General features: G+C 41.9%; 2 protein-coding genes across 2 annotated transcripts in view; one reads left to right on the forward strand and one right to left on the reverse strand.

The window, feature by feature from the left end:
- Positions 1-273: 273 nt before the first annotated feature.
- On the forward strand, positions 274-7,870 carry LOC308286471 (fibronectin type III domain-containing protein 7-like; the record flags this gene model as incomplete). Its single annotated transcript, XM_080727505.1, has 9 exons — positions 274-523; positions 1,486-1,743; positions 2,103-2,375; positions 2,975-3,229; positions 3,990-4,247; positions 5,407-5,661; positions 6,104-6,358; positions 6,970-7,230; positions 7,839-7,870. 9 exons carry the CDS (start codon positions 274-276, stop codon positions 7,868-7,870), a joined length of 2,097 nt encoding a protein of 698 aa, XP_080583631.1.
- Positions 7,871-15,899: 8,029 nt separating this feature from the next.
- LOC308286480 (disks large homolog 4-like) overlaps positions 15,900-17,760 on the reverse strand; it is a 151,055-nt gene continuing 149,194 nt past the window's right edge. Inside the window, exon 25 of the mRNA XM_080727515.1 lies at positions 15,900-16,024. Coding sequence (XP_080583641.1) covers positions 15,918-16,024 — 107 coding nt within the window. The 3' untranslated portion in view covers positions 15,900-15,917. The remainder of the gene's footprint in view (positions 16,025-17,760) is intronic.

Below are 17,760 nucleotides of genomic sequence, written 5' to 3' on the forward strand. Positions count from 1 at the left end.
ATTTAGGTTATGTTCAGCTTTCAGGCAACTGTATAGACAGGAACATTTTACTGTTCACGAAGAGATTTGTCCAAATTCAGCCAGAGGTATATTATGAAATATAGCTGCCCTTATTTTCTGCATACAGTACTGTACCTCTCGTGCAATGCAAGGTGCCTGTTTGCGTTGGATTACGTTTTCTATTATGGGCATTTACTAAATGTTTTTCTTCTTCCCACATGTTTTTTCATCAGAACTAATTGTGTGCATTAACTGTCTTTAGCTCCCAAGGTGATGGATCCTATTGACGTAGTGAAGGCAAAAGACAGCACAACCTTGATGGTGGAGTTCACCCCGGTCGCCGGGGCCACTGGGTACATCATACGCATTGAGAACAATGCTGGCTTCTTCCGCGAAGACCATGTGACCTCCTCGCCTGCACAGCTGGGATCCCTTGAACCGTACACCGCATACTCACTCAGCATCATGGCTAAGAACGCTGATGGCCGCAGCCAGCCGTCCACCTCTGTGGAAGGAAAGACAGGTACTGTTATGCCTCATGTAGTTTTAAAAACATATTTTATGGACAGGGGGGACATAATGTAGGAAATAACTTTCTGAGGGCTTGTTTCAAGCAGAAATGTGTTACTAGTTCACTGGGAAAAGAAATATTGCCACATAGACTTCCACCTCCCTTGTTATCTGATCTTCCTTATTGTCTAAAATGAGTACAAAAGAATATACCGGTAGGTCACAATCATGGCTAAGAACGCTGATGGCCGCAGCCAGCCGTCCACCTCTGTGGAAGGAAAGACAGGTACTGTTATGCCTCATGTAGTTTTAAAAACATATTTTATGGACAGGGGGGACATAATGTAGGAAATAACTTTCTGAGGGCTTGTTTCAAGCAGAAATGTGTTACTAGTTCACTGGGAAAAGAAATATTGCCACATAGACTTCCACCTCCCTTGTTATCTGATCTTCCTTATTGTCTAAAATGAGTACAAAAGAATATACCGGTAGGTCACAACCTCTTCCTTATATATATAGGTCCCAACCTGTCAACATTGGTTTGATCCACTTATGATAATACTGACCTTATCTTATCTGACATAAGTATGCAAAACACAAAAAGCTGACCTCATCCTGACAATGCATGCTGTTTACCAAAGCTCCTATGTCTTTCTCAATTAATTTCAGAGAAACAAGAAAGCCCAGTATTTGAACAAAGTTATTTGTATATACAGTGACAGTAAACGGAACAACATAAGCATTTCAAGCCCTACCTGTGACTGCAGTGTAAAAACCCAAGTGTTCATTTAACTCAGTTACACATGGATAAATGAACACAAAGAATGTGTGTGATGAATCTCACTGTCACTAAATGATAAACGATTAACTGATCATCATGCATCCATCCCTTTGGCCCTTAAGGATGGATGGTCCAGGATGCAAGAAACATCATTTGATTTGACAACGTTCCTTGCTCTATTCCCCACCCTACAGTGTTGCTTCCTCCTGTGCTGACCACCTCATCTCCCAGCAACGACTCCATCACAGCATCATGGAGCAATGTGACGCATGCAGTGAGCTACTCCGTTGGTGTCCATAAGTTCGGCATAAACAACACCGTGATAGTGAACACCTCAAGTCTAACGGAGACCATTGCTGGCCTGGATGCAGGCTCGCACTATATTGTCTTTGTCTACGCCTGGGACACGGAGGGCAGGAAGGGAGAGGCTGTATCGGCCAACCAGACTACACGTAAGATGGGAGAGGGACCAAGTACATTGATGGGAAAACTGTTTGTATTGACTTCATGAGATTATGGAGAAGGAAAGGTATTAAGCTGTCCATGATTCTTTAAAGCAGTGGTTCTCAATAGTAGGGTCCAGGGACCCTCAGGTTTTCTTGAGCAGGTTCCAAAAGGACCCTTACAGGTCTGTATCCTTGACAGTGTACAACAAATGGAACCAAATGGACCCTTCCCGGTCCATTTTTACACAATCAAGAGTCATGGTGGTGCTTCCTTCTTGAGAACCACTGTTTAACACGTACAGTGCATGTGATCAAATGTTTCATTTGTCAGACCAAACTAATGATATTTATTTGGATTGCCACAGGACCTCCCACTCCGTATTCCATCAGTCTGTGGTCGTCTGTGGTCTGGGACGGTGATGTTGCAGGACTGAATGTGTCCTGGAGCAAGGATCAGAACATCCATCCATCCATAGCTGTGGAATATCATGTCACGGCTGGAGCCCTGCAGTGTAACTCCACATCCAGTGCCTGTACCCTAACACCAGTGGTCTGTGGAGAGAACTACTCCATCCAAGTCACTGCGTCTAACGACGCTGGACCCAGCCATCCATCCCCTCCTCTGGTGTTCATGTCTTGTGAGTATCAATGATCAAACCATTCCCTGGTTTCCAAAGTGAATAATACAAGATGATATTAGACTTTTACCAATATATCATATAACATAAACATCGATATTTCACTAATTACAAATATCACTTTTTTTTTTGTTTAAACACGTGTATGACACTTAATAGTTTTATTTGGGGAAAATGAGGTCTGACTAACTGATTTATGTAAGTGACAATGCGTTTTAGCAGTTCTTAGCATTTATTAGTACCCTTTCACAATACATTTTTGAGAGATTGATTAAGGAGCTATTTTCCAATGATCCAAATATGATCTTTATTGGCAGAAAAAAGGCAGCCCATTTGCATTTAAGAGCTTCAATTGTCACCTGTGTGTGTCACCTTCTCCCTCTCAAACAAATATGCCAGTTCCCTCAAAACCGATCCATTTCAAACAGATGTTATTTGAGAAAAAAAGTAATTGAATTTACTTTTCATAAAATACATTTGACACTCCTGCATCAGGGAATCAGCATATCCCTGAATTAATTTGATTCAGGATGATTTATATACTGCCGTTCATTAGGATTATAGGACACTAAACATTAAACTTTATCCTGTATTCCCAGTCCCTTGCCCACCCGAGAATGTGGCAGTCGAGGAGACAGAGGCAGGAAACTGTATGCTGTCATGGAATAGCTCACCCCATGCTGACAAGTACAAGGCCTTCATCAAGAGAGATGACGGAGCTGAAGTGGACTGCACCACCAACAGCACCAGCTGCGACTTCACCTGTATGTGTGGATACACCTACCTGATGAACGTGTTTGCCTACAACGATGCTGGCCGCAGTCCCGAGGGAGTGACCCTCAACTACACCACCTGTAAGTAACTGTTTAACCACAGCCAATTCAACCCTATTCTGGAGTGAACAATGGTGAATATAGTGGAAAAAGCTTGTGAGACCTATATTTTGTCGAGAGATCCGATGTATTGTACAAAAACAATACTGTGTACTGTTATCCAGAAGGCTGGGGAATCTTTGCAGCTTAAACCCTCTGTACTTAGTAAAACGTTGAATTGTAACTGTACTTGGTACGCTCCTTTTCTCACTCTACACCAAATCTCTTCGCCCAAAATTGTCGATCTAGGTCTGTTATTCTTGGGGAACATTCTTCCCAGAATAAAGTCGTTAACATATTTTCTTTTTTTGGGAGCAATTCGCTTTTGATCTAGAGCAGATATTGTTACTTTGTGTAACAATGTCTCCATATTTCATTTTCAGAAATATTGAAAGTAGAAAGTAGAACTGCTTTAGTATGTATTTGGTTTTATAAATATTACCAATGGAAAGTAATAATTACATGTTATTGTGACCATTTCCTGAACACTTTTGCCTATCTGTAAATGTATGCTTGGATGTGTGTGTGGGGAAATGTCCAGATCAGAGCAGAGCACTGATGACTGAGCAGTAGAAACCAGGCTTTCCACAGGTACTGTGCAACCATAACCAAGGGTCCAAGGTTACTGGACTTGAAAGACCAGACAGGTAGAGTGTAGGGAAATGGCTCGGCTTTTGCTGTGATGCTGTATAAAATTAGCTCACGTCACTTCATCATGTGTTCAATCTCATCTGTACCACAGTGCCTTGTTGCCCAGAGGACGTGCTCGTCAGCCTGGTGAGCACAGAGACCCTGGAGATCATGTGGAGCCCTGTGCGCGGGGCACAGCTGTACGAGACGAGGGCCGTGGACAGTGACGAGACCATCGTATGCAATGACACAGCATCCGTGTGTGCCCTCTCTGACCTGACATGTGACAGCACCTACAATGTGTGGGTGATACCCTGCAATGAAATCCAAGGCTGCAACCGCACCTGCCAGGCTCGCACCAGGGACACGGGTATGTGCACGCATGCATTCACGCACGTACGTACACACGTACCTAGTACAAAACACAAAAACACATGTATTGAAACAAAGCATTGCAAATTCCTAGAAATCCACATTGCCAAAAAGCAATGTATAACATACATACACACACTGCACAAACATACAACATATAGGGTTAAGATGCATTTTCGTGTGAAGACAGAGTACAGTATGTGTTTTCAGCCGTATCACTGTCACATCATGTATTTTGTACAAAAGTTAGTTATGTTATGTCACAGTGCCATCAACCCAGGTGTGGAAGAATTTGGAATGAAAGACAGAGTAAAACCTTCAGTGCTACTGATAGAATAGAAATGTATGATATGTTTTTGTTGTAAACATGTAGCATTTTTGTTTAATGTCAAAGTCTCTATAATGCCTTATTACGTCACAGCCTTGGTTGCCCTCTGTGAGTCACTGCATATTCTCTCTCGGCCAGCTGTGGGTCTGGCAGCCTAAAGGTGTCGTGAGGTCGCACCTACAGTATATTGAAAGAGCTCTGATCAATCAGGCCTTCTGGTGTGTGTAGACTTCTTCCTGTCCTTTGATGTTAAGCTTTGATATGTGATTTCCTATGTCATGTCATTGCTTGAGTCAGATGACAGCTGTCTATCAGGTGTCACTTTTAGGATGGCCCATCTCTATGGACCTATACAGTATAAAGTCAATGTATTCATTATGTTAGGGGACAGTTACCTGCCTGTCGCACCGTGGAAGGGGACAGCGCGCTGCTCAGGGGCTCTCTCTTCTGTGACTCTCTGTACTGACTTTTGCTATGATGGACGTTATTCTTGGATTAATCTGTTACTGCCTTCTAGAAATAAACGCTGGGACATCTACTCATCATCGTTCTGGAATCATATTCTTTTAGTTATATTTAGAGATTTAGAGTAAATTTCTTACTTAACAGCTACATCTGAGAGTGTACACAGACGGGTCTATTTGGTTACCTGTGTACACTCTCAGAATGAAATTAACCCTGAGAAGTCGACTATGTAGGCACTGTAGGCAAATGCCAAATGTACACTTCATTGTTTGACCGCGCTGCTTGCTGATTTTCAACGAGCGACGCGGCAATAGGACAAGGTGTAAATCAGGCTGTAACTCATCCTGGCCTCTCTCCCCACCAGCTCCCTGCATGCCACAGGATCTGAAGGTGAACCAGACAGGAGACTACGTCAGCGTAAGCTGGACAGCGAACAACCGCACTGCCAACTACACCGTGGCAGCACAGCAGGGTACCACCACCCCCATCACCTGCACAACCGCCTCAGACAGCTGCAGCTTCGCCAGCCTGCCATGTGGCACCAAATTCCAGATCACCGCCATAGCAAGCAACGATGCCGGCGACAGTTTACCCAGCTTCAGCGTTGATCTGGAAACAGGTAACCGGTCGAAGATGACTATAGAGTCTGAGAGACTTCCTATAGTATGATGATCATCTCATGTGTCACTAAAAGGGTTCCCCAAGAATCATCGTTTGTTGAAGAAATTAACATTGTATGTAGGCAGTTTGAAACATTTTGACATAGTCCCAGAATATTAACATCAGTGATAATTTGGGTAACATACATTTAAATTATGATACTATCAACCCCAGACTCTGAGTTCATATCAGTTGCCACAGGATATTTCAGATCATGCTTTTGCATTTGTATTTAATCAATTCCTGAGTTTAACGGCCTCAAGAAGGCCGTTAAAAACACAAAAAAGATATTATATGGAGATGGGTGTCTACCCGACAGCAACGATATGCATCATACTGTATACAGAACAAAAACACTGCACTCTGTACTGACTGACTGTTCCACTCTCTTCCCTTACCAGCGCCATGTTGCCCAGTAAACCTGACCGTGGAACAGGTGACCATGGCGATGAGCAACGTCACATGGTCTTACACCAGAGGGGCAGTGTCGTTCCTCACCTCTCTGACGTCGTCGCGGGGCCATGCCCGCTGTCACACCCAGGACTACCACTGTCTCATGGGATGCATCACCTGTGGCACCAACTACACCGTGGGCATGGAGGCCTACAGCCGCACAGGACACAAGTCTGTGTGCACCTATAAGGGCTTCTCATCCAGTGAGTTGAAATTTCTGTCACTTAAAATCGTCTATTTTCACTGTTTTGCACTCTACCATTGTACAATGAAGTACTGTATAATACAGGGTTAAGTGGTTAATCAGACTAATCGGTTTTAATTGCCCGATCCCAATAAATAGATAGTTCAGGCCGACGTCTCTACTAACGGAGATAGAACTTCCCTAAAACAATTTAATTAGTTTGCTTACAAGGAATAACTTGTGACAAAATCAATGAGGTCCCTTATAGCCTACGACTATTTTGTCTATAGTACAGTGCACAAAGGTCCACAGTGAAATCTTCCTGAGTGTGTTTTAAATAAGCAATCCATAACTTTTAAATTCGTTTTTTTTAACAATCTGTATGGTAGTGTATGGTAATACAAAATTACTAGACTGCTCTTCTACTAGAAATACAAATCCTACGGTCGAGGGCCACTACTGGTTGCCAAGAGGTATTGCATGAAGCTCAAAGTGTAATATCACACCTGCCCAAAAACAGGCTTTCTGCGCGGGACACCCAGATTGAAATCCCTACATAAACCGTGAATTGCAGCTTTAATAAGATCACTATTAGATGTATGACTTAAGAGACATTGTTGTCCCTAACAGGTGCCTGCTGTCCATCGGGCATAAAGCTATACAGACTGGCCAACAGCGCACTGCGGGTGTACTGGCGTTCTTCTCCTGGCGGCAACTACAACTACACAGTAGATATGTCAGGCAGTGCCAACTACACCTGCACCCCCCCTGCTGGGGAAAACAGCTGTGACATCAGCAGTGTGCAGTGTGGAGACGTCTACCATGTAACAGTAGCTCCAGTCATGCCAGCAGGCGACAAGGTCCACTTCTGCCCCCAGAGGATGTATTCAGGTACTGCAGCAGGTCACTTCTCAATTTCCAGTGGAAGGGTCACTGCACTGGAATTTGAATTTTGTTCTGAATTGTGTTGATTGAGTTTGGTTACTCGCTCTAAAACGGTGAAAAAGTAATTATAAAGTAATGCTTACATAACATTTATTATAATCATAGACAGTACAAAAAAACTTTAAGTGGAGATATGGATACTGTATAATATATTGCCAATGAATATTGAAATACATAATTAACATCATGATAATTAACATCATGATTGCTTTTGGTTGACTTTGCATTCTTGTGTCTTTTTTCAGTAACTTGCTCGGGGAGCAATGTAGGAATGGGTGAGTACTGTATATTATTGGCACTTTGAATATTCAGTCTATGAAAATAGCATCACATCATATTGGCAGCCAGTGCAGTGAGACAGACAACACTGTCTGTGTGCTTCCTGATAGGAAGTTCAATGCATCTTTTTTTGTGTTGCTTTACATAATGACTAGGAGTCATATTATACAGGCAGTATAGGCTATGAATACAAAAGTAACATAATTATTCATAACCAACTGAAATCTTTCAATACAATTTTGTCTCTAATGTCACTTAAATGTGTTTTCCTCCAGTGATTTACCGAGGAAAGAGAAGTGTTAACTAGAGAGTGGTAAGTACAATGGCATTCACACGCCACTCACTTTCGTTTTATTAGCAAAAGAAACTGGCAGAATTACAGTTATATCAAATGACACATTCTTACAGTAGCATACTGTACACAGTACGACCCTCGGTGTTAAACTTCTGAGTGCAATACGTAACCAAATGGTTGAAATAACACTGATGATTTTACTGTGTAGTTACTTATGAAAGCCATTGTTGTACCAAACACTGTACAATATCACCCTGTTACTTGAGAGTACATGTGTCCCTGCTGGCCACATGTGTCCCTACTGGCCACACCAACAATGTGTTAGTAGTGCTTTCCTAATTGCAGTAAACAGAAATGTACAACTAAACAGATTTCGTTTTTCTTTACCGTAAGAACAAAAGTACTGAACAGAATGCATTGTGGATTGTTTTCAAAGCTTCAAGACCTGTTGAACCAAGCAGCAGATACATCTCTCTGCATCTCCCTCAGTCTGATCATCAACCTACATCTGATTCCTACAAGAAGGCCAAATAAATGAAGTCTGAACAAGCAAGAAAAAGAAGCAAATCTAAAGGCCTTAATACCCATGCAACATTTGGAGGCAGTTATAGCCTGCAACAGGGATTACAATGACCAAATGAATGTGTGTTCTTTGTTCACATGTTATTTTTTATATTTATTTTATTTATATACGTTAAGATAAAATAAAAAAGCCATTGCATATAAAAAGTCATGAACGAAAATATATAAAAATGTATACATACTCTCTCTCTGTGTGTGTGTGTGTGTGTGTGTGTGTGTGTGTGTGTGTGTGTGTGTGTGTGTGTGTGTGTGTGTGTGTGTGTGTGTGTGTGTGTGTGTGTGTGTGTCAGCTTAACTATTAGGCATATACCTACATGTAGCTAAGCTAAGATATCATTGTGCTCTCAAAAAGTCTTCAAAAGGACAAGTTTCTCATGGAAAACAATGTTTTAAAATGATATATACACACAAGCACAGTGTCACATATCACGTGGCACAAATGTGTGTGCTTGTGGTATTGTCTTTTGACTTGTCTTAGTCATTATGACTGAATCTTCAATTTGATCAACGTTGCAATATATTTTTCAATTGTCAGTTTTACTCTAATGCAAAATTGGAAATTGAAAAAATATTTAAAAAATACCCCAGAAATGCATTCTAATTAATGTATGAAACACATTTTGCCCTTTATTCTGCCCATTGCTAAATTGAAACTGTGCCAATTCTATTTTACCTGAATCATATTTTTTCTAATGTGTGGACTAACTGGACATTGTGGAAAATCAGTGGTTCTTTGTCAAAAGCAGTTCTCAAACCTTTTCACATCAAAGACCCCCAAAAGGTTTATTTGGCCGAAGAGCCCCAATTGAAAAGATTTTGTTTCCAGGGACCCAAATACAAGATTTGTGTTGTTTCAAAAATATTAAAAAGAATGTTCAAATTGTATTCTTTCTTGAAAAATTTTGAATTTTCTCCATAACTCACTTTTTGCTCCTTTTCCTACATATTTTCGTCAAATGTCACAAAAATGGTTACACATGATCTTTAAAACCCATGCAATGAACATAGTCAAGGGATATTTCGATAGTCCATACTGTTCGTTCGTAACGGGCTGCCAAATTTAGCGGGAGGGGCCCGTTTGGCAAAAAATAGCCATAAATCACAAACAAAAGGTCGAGTCAACACTGAATTTTAACCACAGGTCGCGGGTGGCATACTCAACAGATCCCCGAAAGCATTTCCACTTCAACCCATAGGAGGCGTCACAAACGTAACCGTTTCGTGCCAGAACGCGTTTTTCAGGGGGACCGACCCTCTCAATCGCTCAGGAAAACTTTGGCGCGTAACTAGTGCCGCACCATTTACGCCACCCCCGCAATATATACATCAAAACGTGCGGCTCGGCCGGGAATGGTGTGCTATTACCTTTCGTTCCAATCCGCCTTACCATGCCGACGTAATCGGCAAAAAACAACGCTTAATTGTCCCCATTGACTTATAATGGGACAATGCAAGAAATCACATTCAAGTATTTTTCTCTCGCAAACCATAGGGGCTACAGTTTCAAACCTCGGAGAGGAGATTCATAATGATTTTAAGAATGAATCTAAGTTTTGCCCCGTAACTCTTGAACCGTAGATCGGAAAATTTAATTAATTTTTTCCCTGGATTCCTTGGCTCAAGACGCTTCTCCCCATATAGGCCACGCCCATTTGCGCCAGGATAGATTTTCCACCATCTTGAATTTTCTCCAAAACACACTTTTTGCTCCTTTTCCTACATATTTTCGTCAAATGTCACAAAAATGGGTACACATGATCTATGAACCCGTGCAATGAACATAGTGAAGGGATATTTCGATAGGCCATACCGTTTGTTCGTAACGGGCTGCCAAATTTAGCGGGAGGGGCCCGTTTGGCAAAAAATAGCCATAAATCACAAACAAAAGGTCGAGTCAACACTGAATTTCAACCACAGGTCGCGGGTGGCATACTCAACAGATCCCCAAAAGCATTTCCACTTCGACCCATAGGGGGCGTCACAAACGCGCCAAACGTAACCGTTTCGTGCCAGACCGCGTTTTTCAGGGGGACCGACCCTCTCAAAACGAAACACAGACAACTTGGCGGATTGTCTCACCATCCAAACCGCTACACAAGGTTGCACATTTAGCAAGCTGCAGGCACACTTGTCAAAATTGACTCTGTCAATTCTAGTATTTTGAGTTTCTGCCGCATGCCTTACAGTGGTTTCCGTCAAAATATGACCTGTCAGTGTACAACAAACAAATACTGTACGTCTAGCAGATTTCACTCACATCTAGCTGGTTATTTCTCAACTCTCTGAAATGAACTTTTACTGGTGTTAAGAGTGGGCAGACAAAATCATGGCTACTAATTTGCAGGCTCTAAAAGAAATATGACCCCATTTCACCCATTCAAAGCTTTCAGACTATAAGGTTTGTGATTGATGCATAGTGGTGCAAAGAGCTTTTGGTTAATGAGTGGCTCAGAAAACAAAGCAGCAGAAAAGACACATTCCATGATGTTTGGAGTCTACTTTCTCAGAGGCACCTTTTACTCCTCTACAATTATTTGAAAACTTTTGTTCTAGTTACTTTGGAGATATAGATTGTTAGCACAAAACATATACCAATTAAGCCCTATTTTATACTTCAGATATTCGAAAATGGCAAACTCATAGCTACTGTAGCTCATCTCTAACCTTTTGGGGGCTCTAAGAGAGAGATGCTTGTCTCCCTTTCAATGCTTTCAAACTAGAAGGCGTGTGCATCAAAGAGAGTTTGGTTAATGAGTGCAAGGTGTACCTATGGTTTAGACATTGAGGGTAGAGTAGCTCAGATAGAGCATTTGATTCGCATTAATCTGTTTTCGATCCCAGGCACCGGCAGCACACAATAGATAATGGCATCTGGCAGATACCATTATTTTACCTTGACGATCATTTGAAGAAGATGAATAAATATCTGAGTTTCGTGTGTGGGAGCAGGTTAAAACTACAGTAGATTACCGGTGATTCTACAGTGCCTCCAACTGACATGATACTGTACTGACTGACACTGACCAAGATGCTTAAATAATACTGACATGATACTGACAAGATACTGACCATGATGCCTACATGATACTGACCACCATGCTGACATGATACTGACCATGATGCTGACATGATACTGACCATGATACTGACCATGTTGCTGACATGATACTGACCATGATGCTGACATGATACTGACCACCATGCTGACATGATACTGACCATGATGCTGACATGATACTGACCATGATACTGACATGATACTGACCATGATACTGACCATGATGCTGACATGATATTGACCATGATACTGACCATGATGCTGACATGATACTGACCATGATGCTGACATGATACTGACCATGATACTGACCACCATGCTGACATGATACTGACCATGATGCTGACATGATACTGACCATGATGCTGACATGATACTGACCACCATGCTGACATGATACTGACCATGATGCTGACATGATACTGACTGACCATGATGCTGACATGATACTGACTGACCATGATGCTGACATGATACTGACTGACCATGATGCTGACATGATACTGACTGACCATGATGCTGACATGATACTGACTGACCATGTCACTGAAATGATGCTGACCATGATACTGACATGATGCTCATTATACTGACATGATGCTGACCATGATCCTGACATGATGCTGACCATGATACTGACATGATGCTCATTATACTGACATGATGCTGACCATGATACTGACATGATGCTGACCATGATCCTGACATGAGGCTGACTCTGACCATGATGCTGACATGATACTGAGGCTTCTGCAGTACTCAACCGGATTACTTCTGTTTGGTGTCATTCACATTATTCTCCCAGTTTACCTTCAGCCTAACACTTCTGACATTCTTAACAGGTGGGAAGTGCTTCTTGAACAGTGGCCTGTTTGTCTGGCTGTTAGCTGCTCATGTAGATGATAATGGGGCTGGCTGGTGACGTCGTGCAGGCTGGTGAAGTGTGAAACCCGTGCCGTCAGGTTTTATGTGGCTCAAATTTGACCGCTGTCAAAATCTAATTAATCCAGTCTGACAGTTTACTGGAAGAAGAATGATCAACTGGTTTGACAGGATAGAGAGAGAGTGAGTGTGTGTGTGTGTGTGTGTGTGTGTGTGTGTGCGTGCGTGCGTGCGTGCGTGCATGCGTGCGTGTCCATGTCCGTGCGTGTGCAGACACACACGTAATGTCAGTAATGTGTTAACATGATCTCCGTTTCATGGTTGTAATGTTTCACACGTTAGCACGGATGACACTTGTCGTTGCAGTCACAGTTATGATCTAAAATGGTGCTGCGGTGATGAAAGAGATGAGTGAGATACTGTAAGCGGGCATCCAAGAAAAAGTCTGCTTAGTACACGGTTTATGTGTGTGTGTGTGTGTGTGTGTGTGTGTGTGTGCACGCATGTGTGTGAGTGCAGACAGAGACGCAGAATAGTCTGCAAATGGAAGCTGGACAACTACAGTAATTGGTGTGGTTGTCCAAAGTACACATTGCTATCCTTAGAGCCCCACCACAAGTGGGGCTAAAGATATTAAAAAGATATACTGGTAAATAAAAACAAAAAGCCCAAAAATAAAGAGAATATTAATGTTGATGAGGATTGTGTTTGATAAGTATTACAAGGAGTGCTATTCTTGCTACCTTTGAACTTGAAGTGTTGTTATTCTTGTTTATTTAAGCAGCCCAGTGGCCATTTGACCCACAAGGTGGCAGGCATTACTAAAGGGAATGACCACATCAGACGGCAACAGAGACCAGTAGAAACAGCAGTAGAGGTGAAAGTAAAGGAAAATATATTCATATTTACAGTAGTTATAGAATATTCACATTCATACAGGTTCCACAATGCAAACATAATTATTATTTCTGGTAATCGGTAAGGGTTTTCAATAAATCTCAATAAAGACTTTTATTTAGTACCAAAATAGGCAGTTAGAGCAGGGATAAATATTATATGTTATATATAGATCCATCTGTGTGTACAATAGAGTCTTTGCATCAGTGCTTTACTCTAGCAGACAGTGGCTTGGGCCCCTGGCTTAAGGCTAATTTATGCTTCGTCGGAAAACTGCCTTGTGACGTTGCTCGACACCTTTCCGCCAAAGCATAAATTAGGCTTTACTGACATACAGCCAGGGACATACAGAGTCACTAGTTCTGTCACCTGACAACACCACTTCATTAATTCCAGGAAGCTTTAGCGCACAAACATAGAATATTCTGTAAAGATTAGAATCTACTGTAAACCTTCCCAAGTCCAGAACTATTTAGCTGAAAGAACCCATCATCTGCATGTCGCTGGTCTCCAGTCAGGTTGGAAGAGCTGCCAGGAGAGGATGGAGACAGCAAGTGGACTGCGGCAGTAGCGAGGGCCCATACAATGTCCAGGTTACCAAAAGCAATTGAGCATGTCGAACTATAAGCTTGTGGACAGAGATTGTCTTAGTGATGTGAATGTACTGTGTGTCATTCATGCTAGCAAGGCAAAAGGTGAGTCTCTCTCCAGTCTGACACCCACAATTCCTACTCCTAATGACCCCACAGATGCCTTATTCATTCATTCATTCATTCATTCAACTCTGGCACACCAACATGATGGACAGCCACATTAGCAGTTGACATAACTTAAAACGTTGTCGTTGATACAGATGAGTTTCTGACAGAGAAATGAGAGAAGTGGACCGTGACACATGCCCATAGGAATATTAAGATGCTAGCGACATTTTTGACACTGTCACACCAAGATGCTTTTAGACAGATGGCCCTGTTCTGTAAGCAACAGTAAGAGGGACGCTATAATGACCATGATGATGATGATGATAGCAATGATGAAGATAATACAGTGCTTCTTATTGTGCTGGAGAGCTGAAACTAATGCCACACTATGACCCAGGAGAGAGATGGAGGGATAGGGAGGACAGGTGAAGATGTTGAAGGAAGGTAGAAGTCTGTGGGATAGAGTCACAGCCCAGCCTTTGGGTAATGAATAAAATAATAATAAATCTGATTCATACTTTGTGGGGCGACGTTGTCACACGTTGAATAGCCGACATACAAGCTCACAATGCGTCGCGAATGGGACGCGTTGTGGGCTTGAATGTCTGCATTCTTTGCCGTGTGACAGCGTTGTGTAATAAATTAGGCTTTCAGCGTAGGGGACCCAGATTAAAAACCTGTGGTTGAACATTAACATATTATAAACTGTAGAGATATCCAGTCTATATAGGGTTGTCCAAAAAGAGGCAGGGAGATCAACAAATATGCCCTCTATTTGTCTAGTTGTTTCTGGTTTTCCCAAGGGTGAAATTATATTCTGTATTTGTATTTTGATGCAGCCTAATTCATCAAGGGTTTATTGAGAATTGCTGCTCGTTACAAAACATGGTAACGGGTATTCCTAAAACAAAACGCTAGTAATAATCTGTGCTACATTTCCCAACTGCAGTCGTACCATATAGCTTTGCTTTGGCTCTCAGTAATAAATGTCTGGGCATCCTGTTGGCTTTACCACACATCTAATAGCCTACAGACTGTCTGGGGGACGGATGGACATGAGATAGAAGAGAGAACAAAGAGAATGAGAGAGATGCTGAGAGATACAGAGAAAGAGAGAGAGAGAGAGAGAGAGAGAGAGAGAGAGAGAGAGACAGACAGACAGACAGACAGACAGACAGACAGACAGACAGACAGACAGACAGACAGACAGACAGACAGAGAGAGAGAGACAGAGAGAGAGAGAGATACAAAAAAAAGAATGATGCAATGAGAAAAGACAGATCGGGAGGGAAATCAAGAGTTTTGTCCCAAAAACATGCTCTTAAAGCTACAGCGTGCAAAAGTCTGTCTCTTGGTGACATTATTATTGTTACAAACCCATATACATGAATGCATTACCCTTCATTAATATGAAAACAACAACGACAACAACAATAATCATAACAAAGAAACAAAATCAGATAATGGTGCATGTTTCCTCGATTTAGAACCACTACCTTAAACATTAAGGAACTGAGCCGTAGAAAGAATCCACCAATAGGCTGCTTGACAGACATTAGCCCCTCCCATTCCAGGAAGCAGCAGTCCGAGATAGTCCCAGCCTTGTTTGAGTGTATGTGCTTGTGTAAGTACTTGTGCGTGTGAATGTGTGTGTGTGTGTGTGTGTGTGTGTGTGTGTGTGTGTGTGTGTGTGTGTGTGTGTGTGTATGTTTATGGGTATGTGTGAGTGCGACAGAGTGCAGGTCAGTTGAATGGCAAATTTGAGGGAATCAGAAAAGCCAGTGATGAAAGAGTATTACATGTACAGTATATCTGCGTGTCTGTGCATGTGTGTATGTGTGTGTGTGTGTGTGTGTGTGTGTGTGTGTGTGTGTGTGTGTGTGTGTGTGTGTACGTGTACGTGTACGTGTACGTGTGTATGCGGGCGCACGCGAGCCGCTCAGAGCCGCTCCTTGGTGGGAACCCAGATGTAGGGGCCAGACTGCTCCTCAACAATCTGCTTCACCTGGGAATACACCTCCTCTAGAGAGGCGCCCTGGACCATAGCTGCATGGAGACACAGATAGACACACAAACACAGGCAAGAGACAGAGGGAGAGGAAGATGAAGAGAAGATATAGACATGGGAGTGAGAAACAGCGGGGGAGGAAGAGAGAGAGGAAATAGAGAGTAAGGTGTCATGTGGGTAAAGATAACTACCTGGAACTAGAGGTAGTTCAGTATAATACTTTGGCTTAATAATGATTCGATCTGATCAATCTTACACTATCAATCATTAAACGTTTAGATGGTGGTGTGACCCGATAGCTGAATGGTTAGGGTGTGTACTACTGTACATGGACTGACAGTGAGTTCCTAGTATGACTCCAGGGCCGGGTTAGCTCTAGAATGGCTGTGATATTACATACATTTCATGTATTCCATATACACAGTCAGCCATACATCACCACTATGCCCTTCTGTGTCAGTGAGTCATCGCGGTGGCATTAACAGCTGTAATGCTGTGTGTGTACTGTGTACTCACCCAGTAATTCATTGCTGTGACTTGGGCCAGCTATTGTCCTTATTATGGCATACAAACCATTGTTGATTTTGTCGACTAAAACTATGACGAAAAGTTTTTGTCAACTGCGTTGAAAACTAAAAACTTTAGGGAGGGACTAGTGGAGAAGAGAGTCATTTTATGTTTGGTTGCTTAATTGCTCTCAGGTGTTGCATGCTGAAAATAGCAGATCTACAAGCTGCGACGTGTTGTGAGCTTGTAGATCGGGTATTTTCAGCACGCAACCAAGTGTAAAATCAGTCATTACGATGCCAAGGCCTGTCAAAATACATTTTAGTTGACTAAATCAACTGTAGATGTAGTCGCCTAAAAACGTATGATATTTAGACGACTAAAATTAGACTAAAACTAAAACTTTTCAGGTGACTAAATTATTACTAAAATTAAATTACATTTTATTCAAAAGACTATGACTAAAACTAAATCAAAATTTGCTGTCAAAAACAACACTGATACAAACGTGTGTTTAGTAAAATATCTCCACTTTTCCACAAGCTTCAGAGCACAGAGCACATTCTCATACCCAACGGGACCCGAAATTACATATGAACACGTTCTTTGGGGAGCTGGAGCACATACGTATATGGGGCAGGCAATTGACAGGTGTGTTGCAAATGGTGCAGGGTAATTAATCAGACCTCTGTTGTTTTTTGCCAGAACTTTCAAATGGATATGAAACTAGAGGAACAATAGCTGACCCCAAGTCACAGCAATTCATTATTGGATGAGTACACACAGCTTTAAATGACTCACTGACACAGGAGGGCATAGGGGTGATGTATGGATGTGTATATGGATTAATGTATGTACGGTAATACCACCTTCTCTCTCCTGGTTTCCTGGCTTTCTCTCACTGACTATCAATAGGCTTAAAAGTGAAAAGTGAAAAATATTTCCCTTTCATGTGAATCACTAAGCTAATTTACTTTAAGTGTAACAACCTGCAACATCAAACTGTATGCCATGCTAGTGATACTACTTCATATCCTGCTTAGAGGTGTGTGCTGAGGCCTGAAAATGAAAGTCCACCACCAATTATTTTAAGTGTCTTCAACACTTTTCACTACATTGTTTTCAGTTCATAGAATGTATGCACACATATGGGTGATGAATGAATGGCATAGGCTTTGATAAGTTGTATATATTCATGTACAGTAAGTGTCTTGCCTTAACAGAGATTATGGACATTTCAATGAATGGACCAAATAATGTGTGGAAT

This window comes from Nannobrachium achirus (genome assembly GCF_963921795.1).
Source record: "Nannobrachium achirus genome assembly, chromosome: 1".
In the NCBI taxonomy this organism is placed as follows: Eukaryota; Metazoa; Chordata; class Actinopteri; order Myctophiformes; family Myctophidae; genus Nannobrachium; species Nannobrachium achirus.